The following is an 18,063-nucleotide window of genomic DNA, read 5'->3' on the forward strand; positions in this document are numbered from 1 at the left end:
TGTCAGACAAAGCTGCCTATCCATAAGAATCAGGGTCTAGCATTATGGAGAATATATCATACTTCTGAATCTAGCAAAGACTAAAGTACAAGGTAGTAATCTTTGAAATACAGAACAAAAGACCAACATGAGGCACAGAACTAAAACCATTCAAACGAAGCCAGCTGAAATATTTATTTACCTCCCCAGTTAAAGGAACAAATCTGAAGGTTGAGCAGTCAGTGAAGGAAATGCAACATACTATTATGTGGAAAGGCTTTTAAAAAAAATAGATTCTCTTTGACTCGACAGTTAACAGTATACATCTTAAAGACTTACCTTTTCCTTACCAACGGCAAGGCCAATTAGGCTGATGCATTCAATAGTTTTTCCTCTTAAAAGTCTAAGTTCCTTCTGTACAGCATTCTCAACAATGTGTTTTAGAGAGGGCATAAATAAGTCATAGTAGGGAACAAATTTCTCCTCTGCTGTATCTGCAACTGATGCAATGGAAGTCACAACTTGTTCCAAAACCAGCTTAGTGCCTTTCTGTATTAACTTTGGGATTAAAAAAAAAGAAAAAGATGGTTTGTCTCTAAAACTTACGCCACTTACAATTTCAATTAAATTTTGTCCCATCCCCAAATGTGGCGTATGTACAGATTATAATTCTGATAAAATATTGTTATAGTCTACACATCACTATTCACAATGTTCGGTTTTTTATACTAATGGGTACTGAATGCAAATTTCATATCAGCTGTTTTACAAGAGTCAAATAATTACTGTAGGATAATAAATGGGTTTTGCAAACTTGACTGAAGACTTTAACAAAGCAATATCATTAAGCATATTATACCTCCTGTAATTTAATCACCATGGTGGAATGAAGATGCTTCACTAGATTATCCAGATAGGGAATAAGCAGTGATTTCGGACAATCTTCAGTAAAGTTAATGAGTGCAGCAGCTGCATGAGCCTGAACACGCTGGTTGCCTTGATCTTCCATGGTTTGCAGAAGAGCTGCAATTACCTACAACAGATAGTTTATGTTCAAAACAAGTTTCCAAATGGAACAAAAATTTATCTTGGCTTGTGTATTACTTGCCTTCTCGTGGAATTTCTTTTGGAAACCAGGGGCAAAGTCTGTAGCCATTTGTCCAACTGCATTACAGGCTGCGTATCTCACTCTTGGATGCTGAAATAACATTCCCCTCAAATAGTAAGTGTTTATAAAAGCAGAAGTTAAATGACAAATTTTGACCAATCAACTGCATTAAACTTACAGGATCCTGGAGGAAAAGTAAAACGAAGTTAACTATCTCATTTAGAATTCCCTCCATCTGTTGATGACAGCCTTCTCCAATAGCTGACAGAGCCATCAAACCAGCATGCCTGTATTTCCAATCAGCTGTGTAAGAAGACATTACATGGAAAATAAGGTATCCATTTTGGAAAATAAGAATAGGGAAAGACCGGAATACAGAAGGTCTCATTTTTAAATTGTAAAAACATGTCTGGATACTTTATCTATATATGTCAAAACTGCTCCCACCCAACCCCTGCATGTACCCAGACATCCTTTTCTTCTGGATAGTTTGAGGAAATGGGGGACAAACCCTTCTGCCCAAAACTGAACACAGAAATTCTAAGCTATTGATGCCTCATCCCTAGTGCTAGTGTCTGGAAATAGTTAAATAAGTCAACTAGGAACATTTCAGGAAAATACATCTTCCATCTTGCTACCAGTGATTTCCATACTCTTGTGCTTGCCCCTCTTCTTCAGTGTTTGAAAAAAAGAAAAAAAAAAAAAAAATCTAGGTAAGAACACTGAACATTCCAATTTAAAGACTAACAAAGAATTCCCCTCCTCCCCCCACACACCAACTTTCTAATGTCATCATGTAGCCTATTCAATCCTCCTAATACGTTTATCAAAGGATTGGCCAATTTTTTAAAAAAATTGAAGCCTAAGGTTAAATATGGATTTAGGAATTTAACTTTCACTCTTTTTAAAATGTTTGGCCTATTAGCCTGACTGACACCTGACCTCCATCTCTCCTTAACAACTTTACTTTAGAGTGGAGAATTGCATTAGCAATACCCTTTTGCCCACAGTGATCTTCCTTGTACCACAACAAAGAGGGTTTGAAAATAAAACATACAAGGAAAGATACAGCCAAATCTGTAAATATCCTACTCTCTTTCCCTGCTTTGCTGTGGGAAGAAGGTAGACAAAGACTCCTCCTCACATCAAAAGTCAAGAATTTTGAATTAGTGATACCAGGTCTCCACTGCTACAACTTGTAAAGGGCACTTCGGCTCTTACTACCATGATCCCTAATGCTACTCACATACATCTGCTGAATTATGAGGTAGTTTGGGATCGTATGAAGGTCAGTTTTTGCTACTAGCTGTAAAGTAGTGTACCATATACTCCACAGTACTGTAGCACAAGAGAAAAGAGCTGCCTGCAGCTCTCCCATCCCAAATAAATTAGTCAAGTAAAAAATGTTTAATTACTTCAACATCTGGCTTTTTTTTTTTTTTTTTTTTTTTTTTAAAATCCCTGTACTCTGGTCAGACATATTATAGTGAGGTAAAGTGGACTATCCACTCCCACTACTCCACTGTTTCATAAACCCCAGTAGTCTAGATGGCTGATCTTTCTTCTATACTGTAGAAAATCTAAAGGATAATGTAAATATAGTAATTGCGTAGTACCAACCCACCACTCAAAGGATTGCCCTAAACAGTCAACACAAAAGTTTCCAACTCCTGCAAAATTAACCAATACACCAACACCATGGATTGGCATCCGAGTTGCAGCTTGCTTCATTATAAGCGAAAGATTGTATGATTTGCATCATACAGCTAGGCTAGAAAGTGCTAGTTCTGATAGTGGATGCTGGGAAGCAGCAGTTACAGTGCTTCTATTTTTGCTGCTGCTCAAGTTCACTGCTTTTTCCTAATTCATGAAGATCACATTGTATGTCTTCCTTCCAACTCACTGCTATTAGTATGCATGCCTGCATGCATTCATTCATGTGATGTCAGGAGAGCTGATACCTCAGCCTGTTGGGGCTCACATTCTGGCATCCCACCCCCTGAGGAGAAAACTTACAACCTTTAATTTATGTAAGGAAGGTTTGAGAGAAAAGACTGGAATTTTACCTCTAAAAAAGAGAAACAAAAATTCTTTGCAATTCATCTTTAACAGTTGATTAAATAAGATATTATTTTTGAAGTTTTAATATCAGAAAACCTTGCTGTCTCTCCTCTATTCCCTACCTGCAAATAAGAGCCCTTCCCTCCTATTAGCCTACCAATGCCACTTCACCAAATAAATATTGCAACAGGTTCTCCTTCCCAGCAGAGCACACGCCTCATGTGCCTCACCTGTCACTATCACTCAACCCAGATTGCTGCATCCTTGCTTAATGGAAGGATCAGGGCATACTGACTAGCAAGTCAGGTGAGAATGAGTGCTTCCAACTCTTATGAGACCCAGCCCCCAAACTCCAAGGGGCTACATAAAGATTCTAGGTACCTGCCACTTCTGAAGGTATTGAACAGCAAAGGATTAATCAGTTTCCAAAGTATCCAAGTAGTTTTCTACAATTAATAACTTTCATTTCAGAAATTGAACAGCACAAGAAGGCTGCTAGTGGTTTGTGACTTAGATCACATTCATAGAAAACATAGAATATCAGGGTTGGAAGGGACCTCAGGAGGTCATCTAGTCCAACCCCCTGCTCAAAGCAGGACCAATCCCCAGACAGATTTTTGCCCCAGATCCCTAAATAGCCCCCTCAAGGATTGAATTTACAACCCTGGGTTTAGCAGGCCAATGCTCAAACCACATCTAGTGTTGCACACTATGGCTGTACACCTTGATGTGGAGTGTTACCTACGGAGATAAAAAGTTTGTTATCAGGGTGGAAAAAACAAGAATGGATTTCAGATGTGTTCTGACTGGTGTTAATGTTATTAAAGTAGGAGAGGATACACAGAGATCTGGGCCTTCTTCAACCCCTATACCTGGCTGTCCAAATCAAATTTAGCATGCCTTCTAAGGTGCAATATACCCAAATGTGCAAAATATGATTAATGAGCAATCCAGTTGCACAATCAAACATTATGGATACTTAGAAGTGAGGAGAAGATAGATGGCTGGCCAGGGTGTATGGAGGTACTACTATACTATATAGTATACCATACTACTATAAGGTGGATCAGTATGTCAAAACCCAGCTTGTCCACCATAGTGGTTACTACTGTATTTCAGTGTGTGATTTGTTCTTATCCATGTATGAGCTCTGCACCTTAATGTGTTTTCAAAAAAAATCAGTGTGATTTTAATGCTTGCGAAAGAAGTAGGATTAAGACGCCTGCAGACTAGAGTCCTGTAAAGTTAGAGGATTGGAAGAGGCAGTTTACAATGCCTCACAATGCCTTAGCAAGATGCCCAAACTCTAAACTGGAGGGACTGTCTCTAAAAAAGATAAAAGAGAAGTCGGTATCCAAAATAACCTTTGGTGTTGTCTGCAGAGGATGCCAGAAGTGTCAATTACCAATTGTGACAATCTGTAGCACATTTATCTAGTCAAACTCATCCTCATTATTCTACTGAATTAGTGGGAAATGCCATACTGCTCATATGCAGTGGGTATTTCTAAAACTCAGAAGTCCTATATAAATCAAAATTCTTCAATGTAACAGACATTTTGCCTCATTTATAACTAAATCCAGAGAAAGTCTGATGTTTTAAAGGGAAGCTGTTGGAGTTACTTCACTACTTTTAATAAAATAGTTCCTCTATGCTTGATCTCCGAAAGCAGAACACATTCATCACATTAGATAGATTTTTGAAATTCATTTTGGAAAAAAAATAAATTAAATTACAAGTCTATCTACAATATGAACAGTTTTATATGCACCTATTAATAATACGAAAGGATAATTAACAGAAAGCGCTACGTAGCTGAACAAGGCTTTACAAAAATAATTATACAAGCTAAGACTCGAAAACAATGCATCAAGTTACTTACGATTCTGGAGCATTTGCATAATATGTTCTTTAATCATAGGCAGAACAAGTTTCCCTCCAAGGCCACATGCCATTCTGTCCAATGCACTCTCACCAGCAACTGCATTGCTAAAGTTAGTGTTTAAAAAAAATGTCATGATTAATTCAAAGTCTAGGGTAAAAAGACAACAGGTCCAACAGTTCATTTGAAAAGTGTATGAGGAAATACACTTTTTCCATCTCTGAATGTGAATGATCCCTGCAAGCAAATAAGTTTGAATGCTGAAAGATATAAATGCTTATATTTGGAGTCTTTCAATTATAAAGCAACATTTATTTACACCCAAAGCTAGTTATTCAATGAGATATATATCTATATATAGATATAAATAAACAAACTTCTACGTCTGCTCACCCTCCCCTTTAGCATTGTTCCTGTCCAAGAATAAACTGCTTCTGATCCTTTTCCTTCCAACATTAGTAATGTAATTCTAGACCTCTAAATTATTTTCTGCCAGTTGTGGTGCCAACTTATATCACAAGGCTTCTATTTTCACTTCCACTATCTGTAAAAAGGAGAAATGTGTGTGCTGCTGCTGGTAGTGGTGGACAAGCAGAGTGTGGGAGTGGAGGATGCAAACAAGCTGCCTCCCCATCTTGCAAACACCCAGGTCATCTGTATGCTATGGGGTTTCTTTTAATTGAGATAGCTGGTTTGTCAAATACCTGTCAAAATCATCATCTTCAAGCTCATCTGCATTTGCCCAATCTTCATCTTCTTCTAAGTCAACCATCATTGCTAACATCTGAGGAACTAAATACAAAATGAAAATCTGACAGTCATCCCAATTAAGTTACAGTATACTAAAGTAACATTTAATCTATAGCGCTGAATGAGTTTAGGAGAGGACATTCTTCAGAACATTTTGCTTCATACAGAACATTCATGCAGTAAAAGTAATGGAATAGAAATTAGGAATACCCTTTCATTACCAAAAATAAATTACAACCAAGTTCTTCTGAAGAAATTTAATTTGCAAAGGTCAAGATTACAATGATAAAGTAAAGGCTGCCAACATCCATTAGAAAGGTTTAGAAATATTTGACAAACATGGCATTAGAGTTAAGATGTGCTTGGACTGATTTATTGAAGCTTTGACAAGGAATCCTCCAAATTTTGGCTGATAAAGTCTGATGACTGACTACAGAAGACCATTTCCCTGTTTTTCTGCCCTCCATGAGGAGCTCTGGGTGCACAGACAGTATACCTGGCATAGATAAAAACTCAACAACAAAAAAAAGCTATTGACTGAAATATGGCAAACAGACCAGTAAGTAATTCTCAATGGCTGTACATATTTAGATGACACAGGTCTAATCTTCATCTTGACAACCTGATCACCTGTTTTGGATCCCAGGTGTGTAGCCCTTCTGTTCTGCCTTGTCTTCTTTTTGCACAAACAAGATATAAGCCCTTTAGAAATGGGCTTTTCCCTCTGAAAGTACCTTGGAACTTTCAGAAGAGCTCAAGATATGAAGAACCTTGGACGCTTAATCCATCAATTGTCAACTTGCCCATCCCTGCGTTTGAAAAATGAAAGTTTACTTTGTAAATATGGAACCTTAGCTTCTAAATAGCTACACCCTCATCACCACAGTATCCGAGTGTCTTCCATTAAACAACATGACTAACTTCTGTCACTTGTTGTTCTGCCTCTCAGGATAATTGTGTGTGCAATGTAATGTTTGGTAGGGTTTTTATTTGTTTTTACACTATGTACATGTGGCTATATGTTTATATTAAAGAAGGCAAGAAATGTGCCTTGCAATTTGAGTAAGTAGTAGTATGTCTGTGGGGACTTCTGCCCTAAGGGCTATCAAACTGCGGGACCCAAAGGAACCTGCGGGGGCGGGGTGCAGTGGGGCCCAGGCCAGCCCCAATAGGAGGCAGGGAGGGAGCACCACTCACACCTTCCCTGCCCCCAGCTCTGCTCCAGTCCCACCGACAGGCACAACCCTGGCTCCTGGCCCTCCTCCCAGTCTCGGCTCTTTTCCCCGCCTAGGGCCAAGGCTGGGGCAGGAGCGGAGCCGCACCTGGCCGACGGCCCAGCTGTTGGCCCCCACTGCAGCCAGCTGCAGTTCTGCTCAGCCCCTGGCCACGGCTCCAGCTCCACTCCCAGCCCCAGCCTCCTTACCCCTAGCTGGGTCTCCCCCCAAGTCCCAGTGGAGCAGGAACAGGGGTGGGGGGGCACAACCCCTCAAAAGTTTGGGGACCACTGCCTTAGGGAGTTAGTTACAGTCTTAGACCAGCTGCTGAGAAAGCTCTCTTGCATTGATGAACATCACTCATAGTAAAAAGTTCAATTGTGCCCAAGGAGCAGTTTTCAACCATAGTCCTCATCCTGGAGCTTTATGCCACTTTCTAGAAAGGCTGGGCCCAGGTCATTTCATGCCTTGAAGATAAGAACCATGACCTTAAACTTTACTTTATATTGTATGGAAGCCAGCATAGAACACACAAAACTTGTTTCATGTGCTCACAGTAGCCTGTGTTGCTGAGGAGGCATGCTGTGGCATTCCATACTTGCTAGTGTTTTGTAAGGCTGATAGCTTTATACCTAAGTATATACTGCATTGCTGTGGTCCACAGAGGTGGTGATGCAGGAGTGTACACCAAGGCCAGGTCAACATCCACCAGGATGGGACAGTCTCCTAGCCAACTGTTTTACAAGAGAAGTTGACTTGACATAACTCGCAGCCATCTTGTGTACTTAGCCCCATGGGCTGGAAGCAAGGACACCAGGTAGGATTAATTCAGCCTTGCTTAGGCAGACAAGACAGTTGCACAAACTGAAGAGTGTTACTAACAGGATATTTACAGTGAAAGGACAGAAAACAGACCTACATTTGGGTATCTGCATTTGTAAATTTCTTGCTGAAGTTGCTTGGCTGATAAGTAGAATAATGAATTATTATTTGCAGATGCTAGGGAAATTGTTAACCTATTATGAGTTACGTGCTTGGTCTAAAGAGAACCTATAAGAAGTTTAGTTAGAGAGTGTACTTTGGAGAAGCTTGGGAGAAGTCGGAGAAGATTTCTATGAGCTAGGAGACTGACACCTAACTCCCCAGTGGCTAGGAGAAAGTTTGGGCACTGGAAACTTGTTGCTGCAACTTGATACCACCTCAGGCTTTGGGTAACTATAATCTGAGGTGCTTCTAACCTAGACTATTGCTAGTTTTGATATGTGCTTTATACTCAATAAAAACAAGGATTGTTGGGTGGAAGCACTCGTGTGTACCAATAATTTATCAGACAGAGGTGCTGAGTCCCCCACTGACTTATTTCCTGACACTGCCTGGAAAACAGATTAGTTACCACAGCTTTGGGTTCAGATAGCCCCGGGTAACAAATAGAGATGGCAGAAAGCATTACTTGCTGATGATGCTGTGAGAGAACTTGGCAAAGAACCCAGGAGCACTCAGACTATGTACTGAGTTAACCAATTGTGGATCTGTACAGTAAGCCAGAAGAAATTGCACTGTGTCTGCAAAATTCTCAAAGTGCTTTACTCTGCCCACCAAGATAACCTCTTGCATACCCAAGCAAAGTTTGAATGTGACGGACTATCAGAAGCCTATGTGGGAAGGCACTACAAATAAGCTGCTTCAAAGGATTATACCTGAGATGATAGGCTTTTCAAGCACACATATGCATGACTTGTAAGCATACAGATGCAGTAGTGGGGAGGCTCTTATACACCACTGTTCAAATCCAGTTAAAATCAGAATCTCAACCACACATTGTCACTGGCACCAAGACTCAGATTCCAAAAACCTGGAAGAGTACAAATGACTCTAGCGAATGGTTTAAAACATTTACGCCTACTGAGAATAGTAACATTTAATATAAAGGACTCCTGAAAAACACCTCTATAAAAGACTTGCTTTTCATGCACATTATGTAGAAGTCTTTGACCGCCACAGTTTTTTTCTTCTAGATATATAGGTAAAGACAGTAAAAAATTAGGATTGGCTGTCTTCCTAGATGATTAACATCTCTTAAAAACAGTTACGAGCATAAAGCATTGCTTTTCGAACTTGCAGGAGAATGAAATAGCAAGTTGCCTTTATGTAATTTCCAGGGACTTAGCATATGGTGCACCAAAGTCTATTCAACTACTACTGTGTGGAAAAAAAAAAAAAAACCTTTCAGAGAGCATGACTTGTTTATTTCAATACTCTGTCTGCTCACAAAAGAATCTGACAGGTGGAGCAAAATGCATTTTTTAGTTATCCATATAAAAACAGTACTCTGTTGTTGGGTTGTCCAGCCAAGAAAGTTATTTTTAGTGTCCAAAAATGTGTGCCACGCTTTAGAGAGGCATAGTACCTGTCTTGGAGAGTTTACAATCTAGATTTGAATCAGTATTTTGGATTGAAACTTAACCCCATATTTAAGCGTCTGAATAAACTGCTTGATTCTCAAAGATGCAGCATAACCACAACTCCCATTAACATTAACTGGGAACCAGGCGCCCTTAGCACTTGGAAAAATGAGGCCACTTAGGTGCCTAAACAGAAACTGTGAATTTAGGACTTTAAATAGTTCGGTATCCATAGTTGGGTTTGTATAGTGTGAAAGTTTGGACTGTATCTTGTGACTGCTAAGTAAAAACACATCAAATGCTTTCCCCAATATCACTTTCTCTGTAAGCATTTGCTGTAGTTGCTATAGAAGTGTTATGCAGCTGCAGACTGGAGGCGTTCACAAAATCATGAGCGAGAAGGCAAAACATCTCAAACTTGCCAAGAAGTGGCCTTCACCAAGAGTTCTGGGAAATTGATTTAGGTACTTGCAGATGTTGATAAATGTTTTGCAACACTGAAAGTCTAGTGAGGTTATTGTGCTAGTTAACACGTAGGACATTGGTTTACATTTTAAAAAGGAGGCAAGTTATTTAATAGATAGATAACAGGAGCAGTTTACTTACTAGCTTGTGCAACAATGTTGGTATGTCTTCTCAGCATAGCAGCAGCAGTTTCTGATAGCGTCACTATTACTTCCAGGGCCAGTTGACGTTGCATGTTATTGAGATTGGTGTCTCCACACAACTGCCAGGATTAAAGATTAAAGCTGAATGGTTAGACCAGAAGTTTAACAAATGAAAATTTGCTCTTTGTAATTTCCAGATTTACCTTCAGGCTTAGTTGTAATGTTGGTTCTAAGTGTGGACGTAAATATTTCGGAACAGTATCTGCAATCTCTACAAGGGATTTTAGAACGGAGTCATCATTTTGGTAACAGGAGTCATTTACAGCCTATAAGAAAATTAGGATGAAATTAAAATATTTGCTTTTTACTGATGCTACAAAAACACTGGATTATGAAGAGATTCTGCAAAAACATTAATTCAGGCTGTTTACTGGAGTTCAAGATTATGGGGTCTATTTCTTCTATGTGTGACTAACTCCCGCTGGTGTAAATATAATCTATAATCATGGTTGTAACAACATTTCATATCCTTCCCACTAGCCAATCAGCAGAATGAACTTCAACAGCCGCAGAATTCTTTTCCAACTGCCTCCAAAGGTCATCCACAACTATCCCAACACTTCTCATCTGCTATTTATAACCAGGGATCTACATATTCTGTTTACCATAGCCATAGAATCCATCCTTACCACAAAACTGTGGACTAGAATGAGTTTTCAATTACAAATATGTAACCATCCCTTAAGGTTGCAAAGGAAATCTTGAAATCATGAACCACATGCAATCAATATAGTGTTTGCTGAATCTTGAGAAGGCCTCAAATTGAAGCTCTGAGGAGTAAACTGCACATATGCATCCAAATAGGCTGTTTGCCATCTTTAGTTTTCAGACCTATCTGTGCCTATTTTAACTATTTTACTGCTTAACATTTTAGTATGAACAGGATGATTCCCACAATTCCTTCTTGCTTCTTTCTAGCTGCCAAAAGTCCTAATTGTATCATACTCAGCTACTAAAACAATTATGTTGTCAAAACAAAATTTGTCAGGCAACTGAAATTCTTGAGTAAAAAACTGATTTCAGTATCAAACAGGAGTTCCTGTATTCATTTCCACAGTTAAAACACGCTCAATTTTTCATTTAAAATTAAGCTGCTACAGAATTTCTAGTTTGCTGCAGAAGATAGGAATCTTGGCAGAAAATTTAGGTTCAGCTTATCAGAGTAAAGGAGGCTATGTTTATAGCTTCCACTGCCTCCAGCAACAAGCCATCCTCCTGACCCTAGCAACAAAGGTTACCTTAATGTTCTTATCCTACTCTGAACTCACTATGGCTGCTACAAACACTGTACCAAACAAACATGCTATTACCTGCTTCCTTTTATAAAACCATCTGTACCACACTACCTGCCCAAGTAGAGCTCAATCTACTCCACTTAGCTTTTCCCAAAACTATATACTCTTTAACCCCAACTCTTGCACAGCTTTATCCCTTTCAAAACAAACATAAGCCAACTTGAATCATAGATGAGTCTCCACTCTGATCCTCTAGAGCCAGAAGGGACCAAAAGAACATTTGGTTTGACCTGTAAATCACAGGCCACTGAATTTTACCCAGTTAATCCCGTATTGAGCCCCACAGCTTCTGTTTGACTAAAGCACATCTTCTAGAAAGGCATCTAGTCTTGATTTAAGACGTCAAAGACATAGAATCCACCGTTTCCCTTCATATTTTGTTCTAATGGCTAATTTCTTTCACTGTTAACTGACATTTCTAATTTGAATTTGTCTGGCTTCAGCTTCCAGCCACTGGCTCTTGTTATGCCTTTCTCTGCTAGATTAAAGAGCTCTTTAATACCTGGTATTTTCTCTCAGTAAAGGTTTTTCATATACAAATCAAGTCCTCTCTCAAGCTTATTGATAAACTAAATAGATTGAGCTCCTTAAGTCTCAAAGAATTTTTTTTTCCCCTCAAGCCCACAAGTCATTTTTGTGGCTCTTTTCTGAACCCTCTCCAATTTTTCAACATCCTTTTAAAAATATGGACATCAGAACTGAATACAGTATTCCAGTATCAATCTCACCAGTGCCAGAAAGATAAAATCATTTCCCTACTCCAACTCACTACTCCCCTATTTATACATCCAAGGATTACATTAGCCTTTTTGCCACAACCTTGTATTAGAAGCTCATGTTCAGTTGCTTTTCTGCTATGACCCCTAAATCTTTCCCAGAGTCACTGCTTTCTAGGATCCACTCCTTGTTCCTACATGTATGACCCTGCACTTGGCTCTATTAAATAATTTGTATGAATTGGCCGACCTTGCCAAGTTATCTAGATTGCTCTGTATGACTGACTTATCCTCATTTATCAATCTGTGAGCCATCAGCAAATGTTATTGGCAGCGATTTCATATTTTCTTCCAGATAATTGAAAGACTCAAACAGTATTGGTCCTAGAACCAATTCCTGCAACATTCCACAAGGAACACACCCATCTGATGACAATTCCTATTGCCAATTAGTTTGAGATGGTCCGTTTTTCATTTAGCGTATACTTTGATGTTGCATAGTTCTAGGGTTTTTTAAAATCAGAATGTTCCACAATACTAAGTAAAACATCTTACAAAGAAGTCTATATATTAACCAAACTTGTAATCTCATCAAAAAATGAAATCAGGTTTGACAAACCTATTTCTCATAAATTCATGTTGATTAGCATTAATTATATTCTCAACATTTACTTCTTTGTTCACTGACTACCAGGTCAGTTTTCATTATTTTGCCTGGAATTGATGTTAGAATAACGGCCCTATGACTACCTAGGTTATCGTGCCTGCCCTTTCTGAATAACAGCACACAACATTAGTATTTTGCCTGTCTTCCAGAATTTCCTAGATTTCCAAGATTTATTAAAAGTGATCACTGAGCCAGAGATCTCTCCAGCCAACTCTGAGTAATCTTGTATGCAATTTATTTGAACCTCCTGATTTAAAAATATTTATCCTTAGCAGATGTTTAACATCCTGCTTTACTATTTACAATTTCATAATCTTGCGTTTTCTTATAATATACGATTGAGCATAGTTCTTTTTTAAAGATGTACACCAGCAAAGACTCTACAATAAATTAATTTCATTCATTTTTACTGCTCAAATGTTACCATAACATTTAAGATATTGACCTCATTAAAATAAACTATGATTTTCCATAGAAATTTAGTTATAAAGATAAAGTGTTTTATCTTAGACCCTATTTATTATTTGTGTTACAATAGCACCCAATATGTATTTGAGGGTGGGCAAACAATGAAAGTCTCTGTGCCAAAGAACTTACAGTTTCAGGCTAGGTCGACATTACAGCTTATGTCGGCATAATTTATGTCGCTCGGGGTGTGACTAAATCAACTCCGAGTGATGTAAGTTAAACTGACATAACCACTGGTGTGGACAACGCTATGTCGGCAGCTTCTCCTGCCTACATAGCTACCTCCACTCGCGGAGGTGGTTTTATTATGCCAACGGGAGAACTCTCTCCCATCTGCATAGAATGTCTTCACTAGACGCACCACATCAGCTATGTGTAGACATGCCCTAAGTGAACAACAAAAAAGATTGGGAAGAGGAAACGATTTGGCACATATGATCAATGTGGAACACACAAGAATTCACAAGCCACTAAGGAGTTTACAAATCAATGGCTTGTGCTCACGTTAGGCAAATATAGGTGACAGTGATAAGACACCTTCTGTGTGGTTTCTTACCTGCAAGATTCCAGGTAGCAAGTCTGCAAAATGTTTCAGAAGAGGAAGATTGTGCTCATTAGCAAGTACAAATGCAGCTGCAGCCCTTGCAGACAGCATCCTAACCTAGACGGAAGGGGGGAGAAAAAGGCTGTTTCAGGCTAAGATTAGAGTTTGTAATGGTATAGACACATTTGAGTTCTTTCATATTTGATATGGTTTTTAAACTAGCTGCAAATATGTCACACCAGAGCCACTGTAGGAAAGGCTACATTTTAGATTCACTTTTAGTTTGTAAATATAATAAACTTTTCTAAGTGGATGGGTTTTTCACCAAGGGCTTCAATAATCTCATTCATCAGAAATCTTGCCACAAACAATCTCTTTCCTTCATTACTGTATTTGATCATCTTTACAACACCCCTGTGAGGTAGTATTATTCACCATTTTTACAGAGGGGGAACTGAAAGACAAAGGGTAAAATTTTTAAAACCAAGTAAGTGACTTAGTAGGCTAAGTCCCGTTTTAAAAGTGATGTAGGCATTTAAGAGGTAAGTCTGAAGGAAAGTGAATCTGACTTACTTCCAACATGACTTAGGCACTTTTGAAAATGTTACCCTTCTGGGACTTGCTCAGGGTCAGGAAGAAAATTTATGGCAGAGCAGGGAACTGAACCCCAGTCCACAGAGTCCTAAACTAGCACCCTAATTATGGTATCATCCTCCCCTCTTATGATTCTATAGACGGAGAACATGTGTATTACCGTTGGATGCTCCTGATCTTGCATACATTGAACCAACATCCGCTTAATGACCTCTAAATAGTGTTGTTGTTGATTCCCAAAAATCCCAGGAAAGTTCCTAAAGATGACGAAGAATACCTGCATTAACCCATTTTAGATAGGTTTAAGACCTTAACAGATTGCAAATGAAGCGTTAAGATACACTTAAAATCAGTAACAAATACCCTACCCTCTTTTCTCGGTGTCAAGTAAAATGCCATATATCAGAATATAAACAGGATGCATAATCAGTTGTAAACTAGTACAGTTTCTCCTATCTTGCATTTCTTACAAGCATTGATTTAGCTAAAAACCCCAGTGCACTAACTGAGGTCCAGAAGCATACCAAAAAATATGCAGAGCAGCCTCACGCAGTCCCACATTCTGAGAGCTGACGGAATCAAATAAGAACTTCAGACCTTCTGGCCACTGGTTATTGCCATCCTCATCTAGAAAAAAAAAGTCAAAGTTTACAGGGAAAATAAATTTTAGGGTGGTTTAAGTTTCAAATACAACTTACAGCAGTTAATATATTAGGATATCAGTTGTGCAAAGCCTTTGCATGTTCTTCTGGCATTCAACTAAATCAGAACTGTGAGCAGAATTTAAGTTAGTTGAAATTAAGAGCAGCATTTCAACAGGAGCAAACTGGTGCATATTCAGACTTAGTAAAAAGAAAACAACAGTACATTTAAAAGTCATTACATTTTTTTCAAATAAAATTCCAAACAAAATTAAATCGCATATGTATAAAGGCCATACCATAAAATACTCCAGGAATGTAAGAAAGGTTAAAAAAAGGAGATGAGTATCTGACTAGCAAAAACCACCGAGGTACAGAGATCAGCATTTACTCTTATGAAAAAACATTCACATATAAGAAGAACTAATTCAATAAAGTCTCTGGTGCACAACTGTAAGAGTCAAGGAAGTGAAACTTAAGAAAACCTTACCAAATCCCAATTATGTTTCCTTAACTGTGCCATCTGAAGTTGCCTCTACAAGGATAACTAGGGCCCTACCAAATTCATGGTCCATTCTAGTCAATTTCACACCCATAGGATTTCATGTTTTCAGATGTTTACATCTGAAATTTCAGAGTTCTGTAACAGTGGGAGTCCTGACCCAAAAAGCGGTAGGGGTGGGGGGGGTCCACAAAACTGTTATAGGGAGGTTGCCACCCTAACTTCTATACTGCTTTCAGAGCTGGGCTCTAAAGGCAGCAGCCATGGAGCTTCCTGGAGATGGGTCTAATCCCCCGTGCTGCTGCGAGCACCCCAGCCAGGGGCTCCAAGCTGCTAGTCTGGGCTGGGGAGGGACAGGACTTGCTCTTCCACTGCACAGCCACTCTCAGAGGTGAGATCAGACCCACCTCCAAATACTTCCCCCTGCTACAGGAAGTTCTGCATCTGGGCAACAGCCCTGGAGCTTCCTGCAAGAGGGTAGCTGGAGGTGGATCTGATCTCCCCCCGAAAGTGGCTACACAGGAGAAGAGCAAGTCCTGTCCCTCCCCACCCTGGGAACTATTCGCTGGTGCCCAGGGAACGTTAGGAGCTCCCCGCTCGGGCATACCCAGCTATGCTCCTCCTCCAACCCTCCAATAGCTATATTTCATGGGGGAGGGCTTATTTCACAGTCCGTGACATGTTTTTCATGGCCGTGATCTTGGTAGGACCCTATAGATAATAAAGAGCAACATAGCACAAACTCAGATCATTATGTTTTGTTTTAAAGCTGCAATATTTAATATTTAACCATTTTACTTACACTTCTGTCTAGACTTGCTTTCTTTTAAAAAAGTTAGCTACTGTACTTTGAAATTCTACTTGAGATTAGGAAGCAAAATACAACGCAGATATTTACATATAGGTATCTACATATAGGTAGTGACCATTGCATATACATAACATACCTATTAAATTCCTGGCCAGCTCAGCAACAATGTCACAGATTTTTTTCCTCATACTAGACTGTGTTTCCATCTGAATAATCAACAGCAGTTCACTTTTGATGGCAGTTTGAACATCTGGTGAAAGAGCTGGATAGACTTCCTCAAACGCAGAGGACAACAGGCGTCGTAGAAGGACAGCTGCCATTTGTCTAGCCTATTGCAAAAAGATATTGTATATATTACTATGTTTTCCTTGGAAGAAATCTCATAAGCAAGATATTGTTCTACTCCTACGAAATGTTACACTTTTATACGCAACAATCTGTTTGATAAGCCATTTAATCAAATTATTTACTTGGAAAGAGGATAAGGTGCGTACATAGTTTAGATGATGTACATTTTTCAAAAGTAAAAACTATCTCATCAATCCTTTCTAAAATGCAGCACTGTCTTTTCACACAGATTTTAGGTTTTTTTAAACTAAAACAGATGTGTCCTAATCGCCCCAAAAAGGTGATTTTACATGATGCGTCTCAGCAAATTTTGTACTCTTTTCCCACAAGAACATATTAATTTTGATATTCAGATCCAAACATCCCACTCATTTGCACTCCAATATTCTTCCCCAAAAAATCTTTAGCCATTTTCTTAACTTTAAGCACATGCTTAAATCCCATTGAGTGAGCTCAATCAAAAGCCTATATAACTTCAAGGTCACTGTGAAATGTGAGCAAAAATGACAATAGAAGACAAGTGCTAGTGTATGCAGAGGAATACAAGTTCTGTTAAATGAAAGGAGCTTTGATTATGTTTAGTGAGTAACACAGTAGCTGAATATTCTGTAAAGCAGTGGTTATCAATCTGTGTTCTGCGGACTCCTGGGGGTCCACAGACGATGTCTAGGTTGTCATTACCATAGAACAGTGGTTTTCAACCTGTGGTATTTTAAATTTCCAAAGGGGTCCACAACTCCATTTGAAATTTTTTTAGGGATCCGCAAATGAAAAAACTACTGCTGTGAAGCAATCTCAGTTATCCCAAGGAGTGATGAAAGAACTGTGAACTTATTAAAGTTTGTTCACAGATGGCAGGTTTACCCCACAAAACATCAACACAAGTAGAAATGTATCAATTTTATTAAGACCACCCGGATCAATGGCTGCAGCAGGGTTCTTTTTCTGCTCTTTCTGGTTTGGGGAAGCAGATAAATTTATTTTTCCTTAATATGTATTTTTCAATTATGCCAAAAGTATCTCAGTATGGATAATTTATATTTTTTATAAATAAAAAAATATTAAAATATCTGATTTTGGTGTAGAAAGAAGAAAAAGGTGATATCTAGATAAGATGGGAAGGGGGAAAAGGAAGGCAGCTATCAATCAAGGCAAAGGGCAGAAGTCTCCTTAAAACCTACCAGAGAATTCATTGTGCATATTTAATCAGTGAGGTGCTCAAATATTATGGTGATGAGAGAATCATACAAAATACATTGGAAAGTCAGTCAATTGGTAATAATGAAATTAAATACCTATTTGACCATGGTCAAATGTTGCAAACATTCCAGCAAGAATACCCTGATGGGGGCACTGGTCTATCTTTTTGATTGCATCCTGGCGCCACCTTTTACCAAGTCTACTTAAATGTTT

At 38.9% G+C, this 18,063-nt stretch overlaps 1 protein-coding gene across 2 annotated transcripts in view; it reads right to left on the bottom strand.

Moving 5' to 3' along the window:
* Positions 1 to 18,063, bottom strand: part of IPO5 (importin 5) — an 84,319-nt gene that overhangs the window by 51,545 nt on the left and 14,711 nt on the right. For both annotated transcript variants that reach the window (XM_005287026.5, XM_042843664.2), the window contains exons 3-14: positions 16,439 to 16,631; positions 14,873 to 14,975; positions 14,509 to 14,605; positions 13,767 to 13,871; positions 10,208 to 10,330; positions 10,003 to 10,123; positions 5,735 to 5,822; positions 5,031 to 5,137; positions 1,266 to 1,390; positions 1,088 to 1,177; positions 839 to 1,012; positions 319 to 537 (exon numbers count right to left, since the gene is read on the bottom strand). In XM_005287026.5, the coding sequence (XP_005287083.2) occupies positions 319 to 537; positions 839 to 1,012; positions 1,088 to 1,177; positions 1,266 to 1,390; positions 5,031 to 5,137; positions 5,735 to 5,822; positions 10,003 to 10,123; positions 10,208 to 10,330; positions 13,767 to 13,871; positions 14,509 to 14,605; positions 14,873 to 14,975; positions 16,439 to 16,631 (1,545 nt within the window). The remainder of the gene's footprint in view (positions 1 to 318; positions 538 to 838; positions 1,013 to 1,087; positions 1,178 to 1,265; positions 1,391 to 5,030; positions 5,138 to 5,734; positions 5,823 to 10,002; positions 10,124 to 10,207; positions 10,331 to 13,766; positions 13,872 to 14,508; positions 14,606 to 14,872; positions 14,976 to 16,438; positions 16,632 to 18,063) is intronic.

The sequence above is a fragment of the Chrysemys picta genome, chromosome 1 (assembly GCF_011386835.1).
Source record: "Chrysemys picta bellii isolate R12L10 chromosome 1, ASM1138683v2, whole genome shotgun sequence".
In the NCBI taxonomy this organism is placed as follows: domain Eukaryota; kingdom Metazoa; phylum Chordata; order Testudines; family Emydidae; genus Chrysemys; species Chrysemys picta.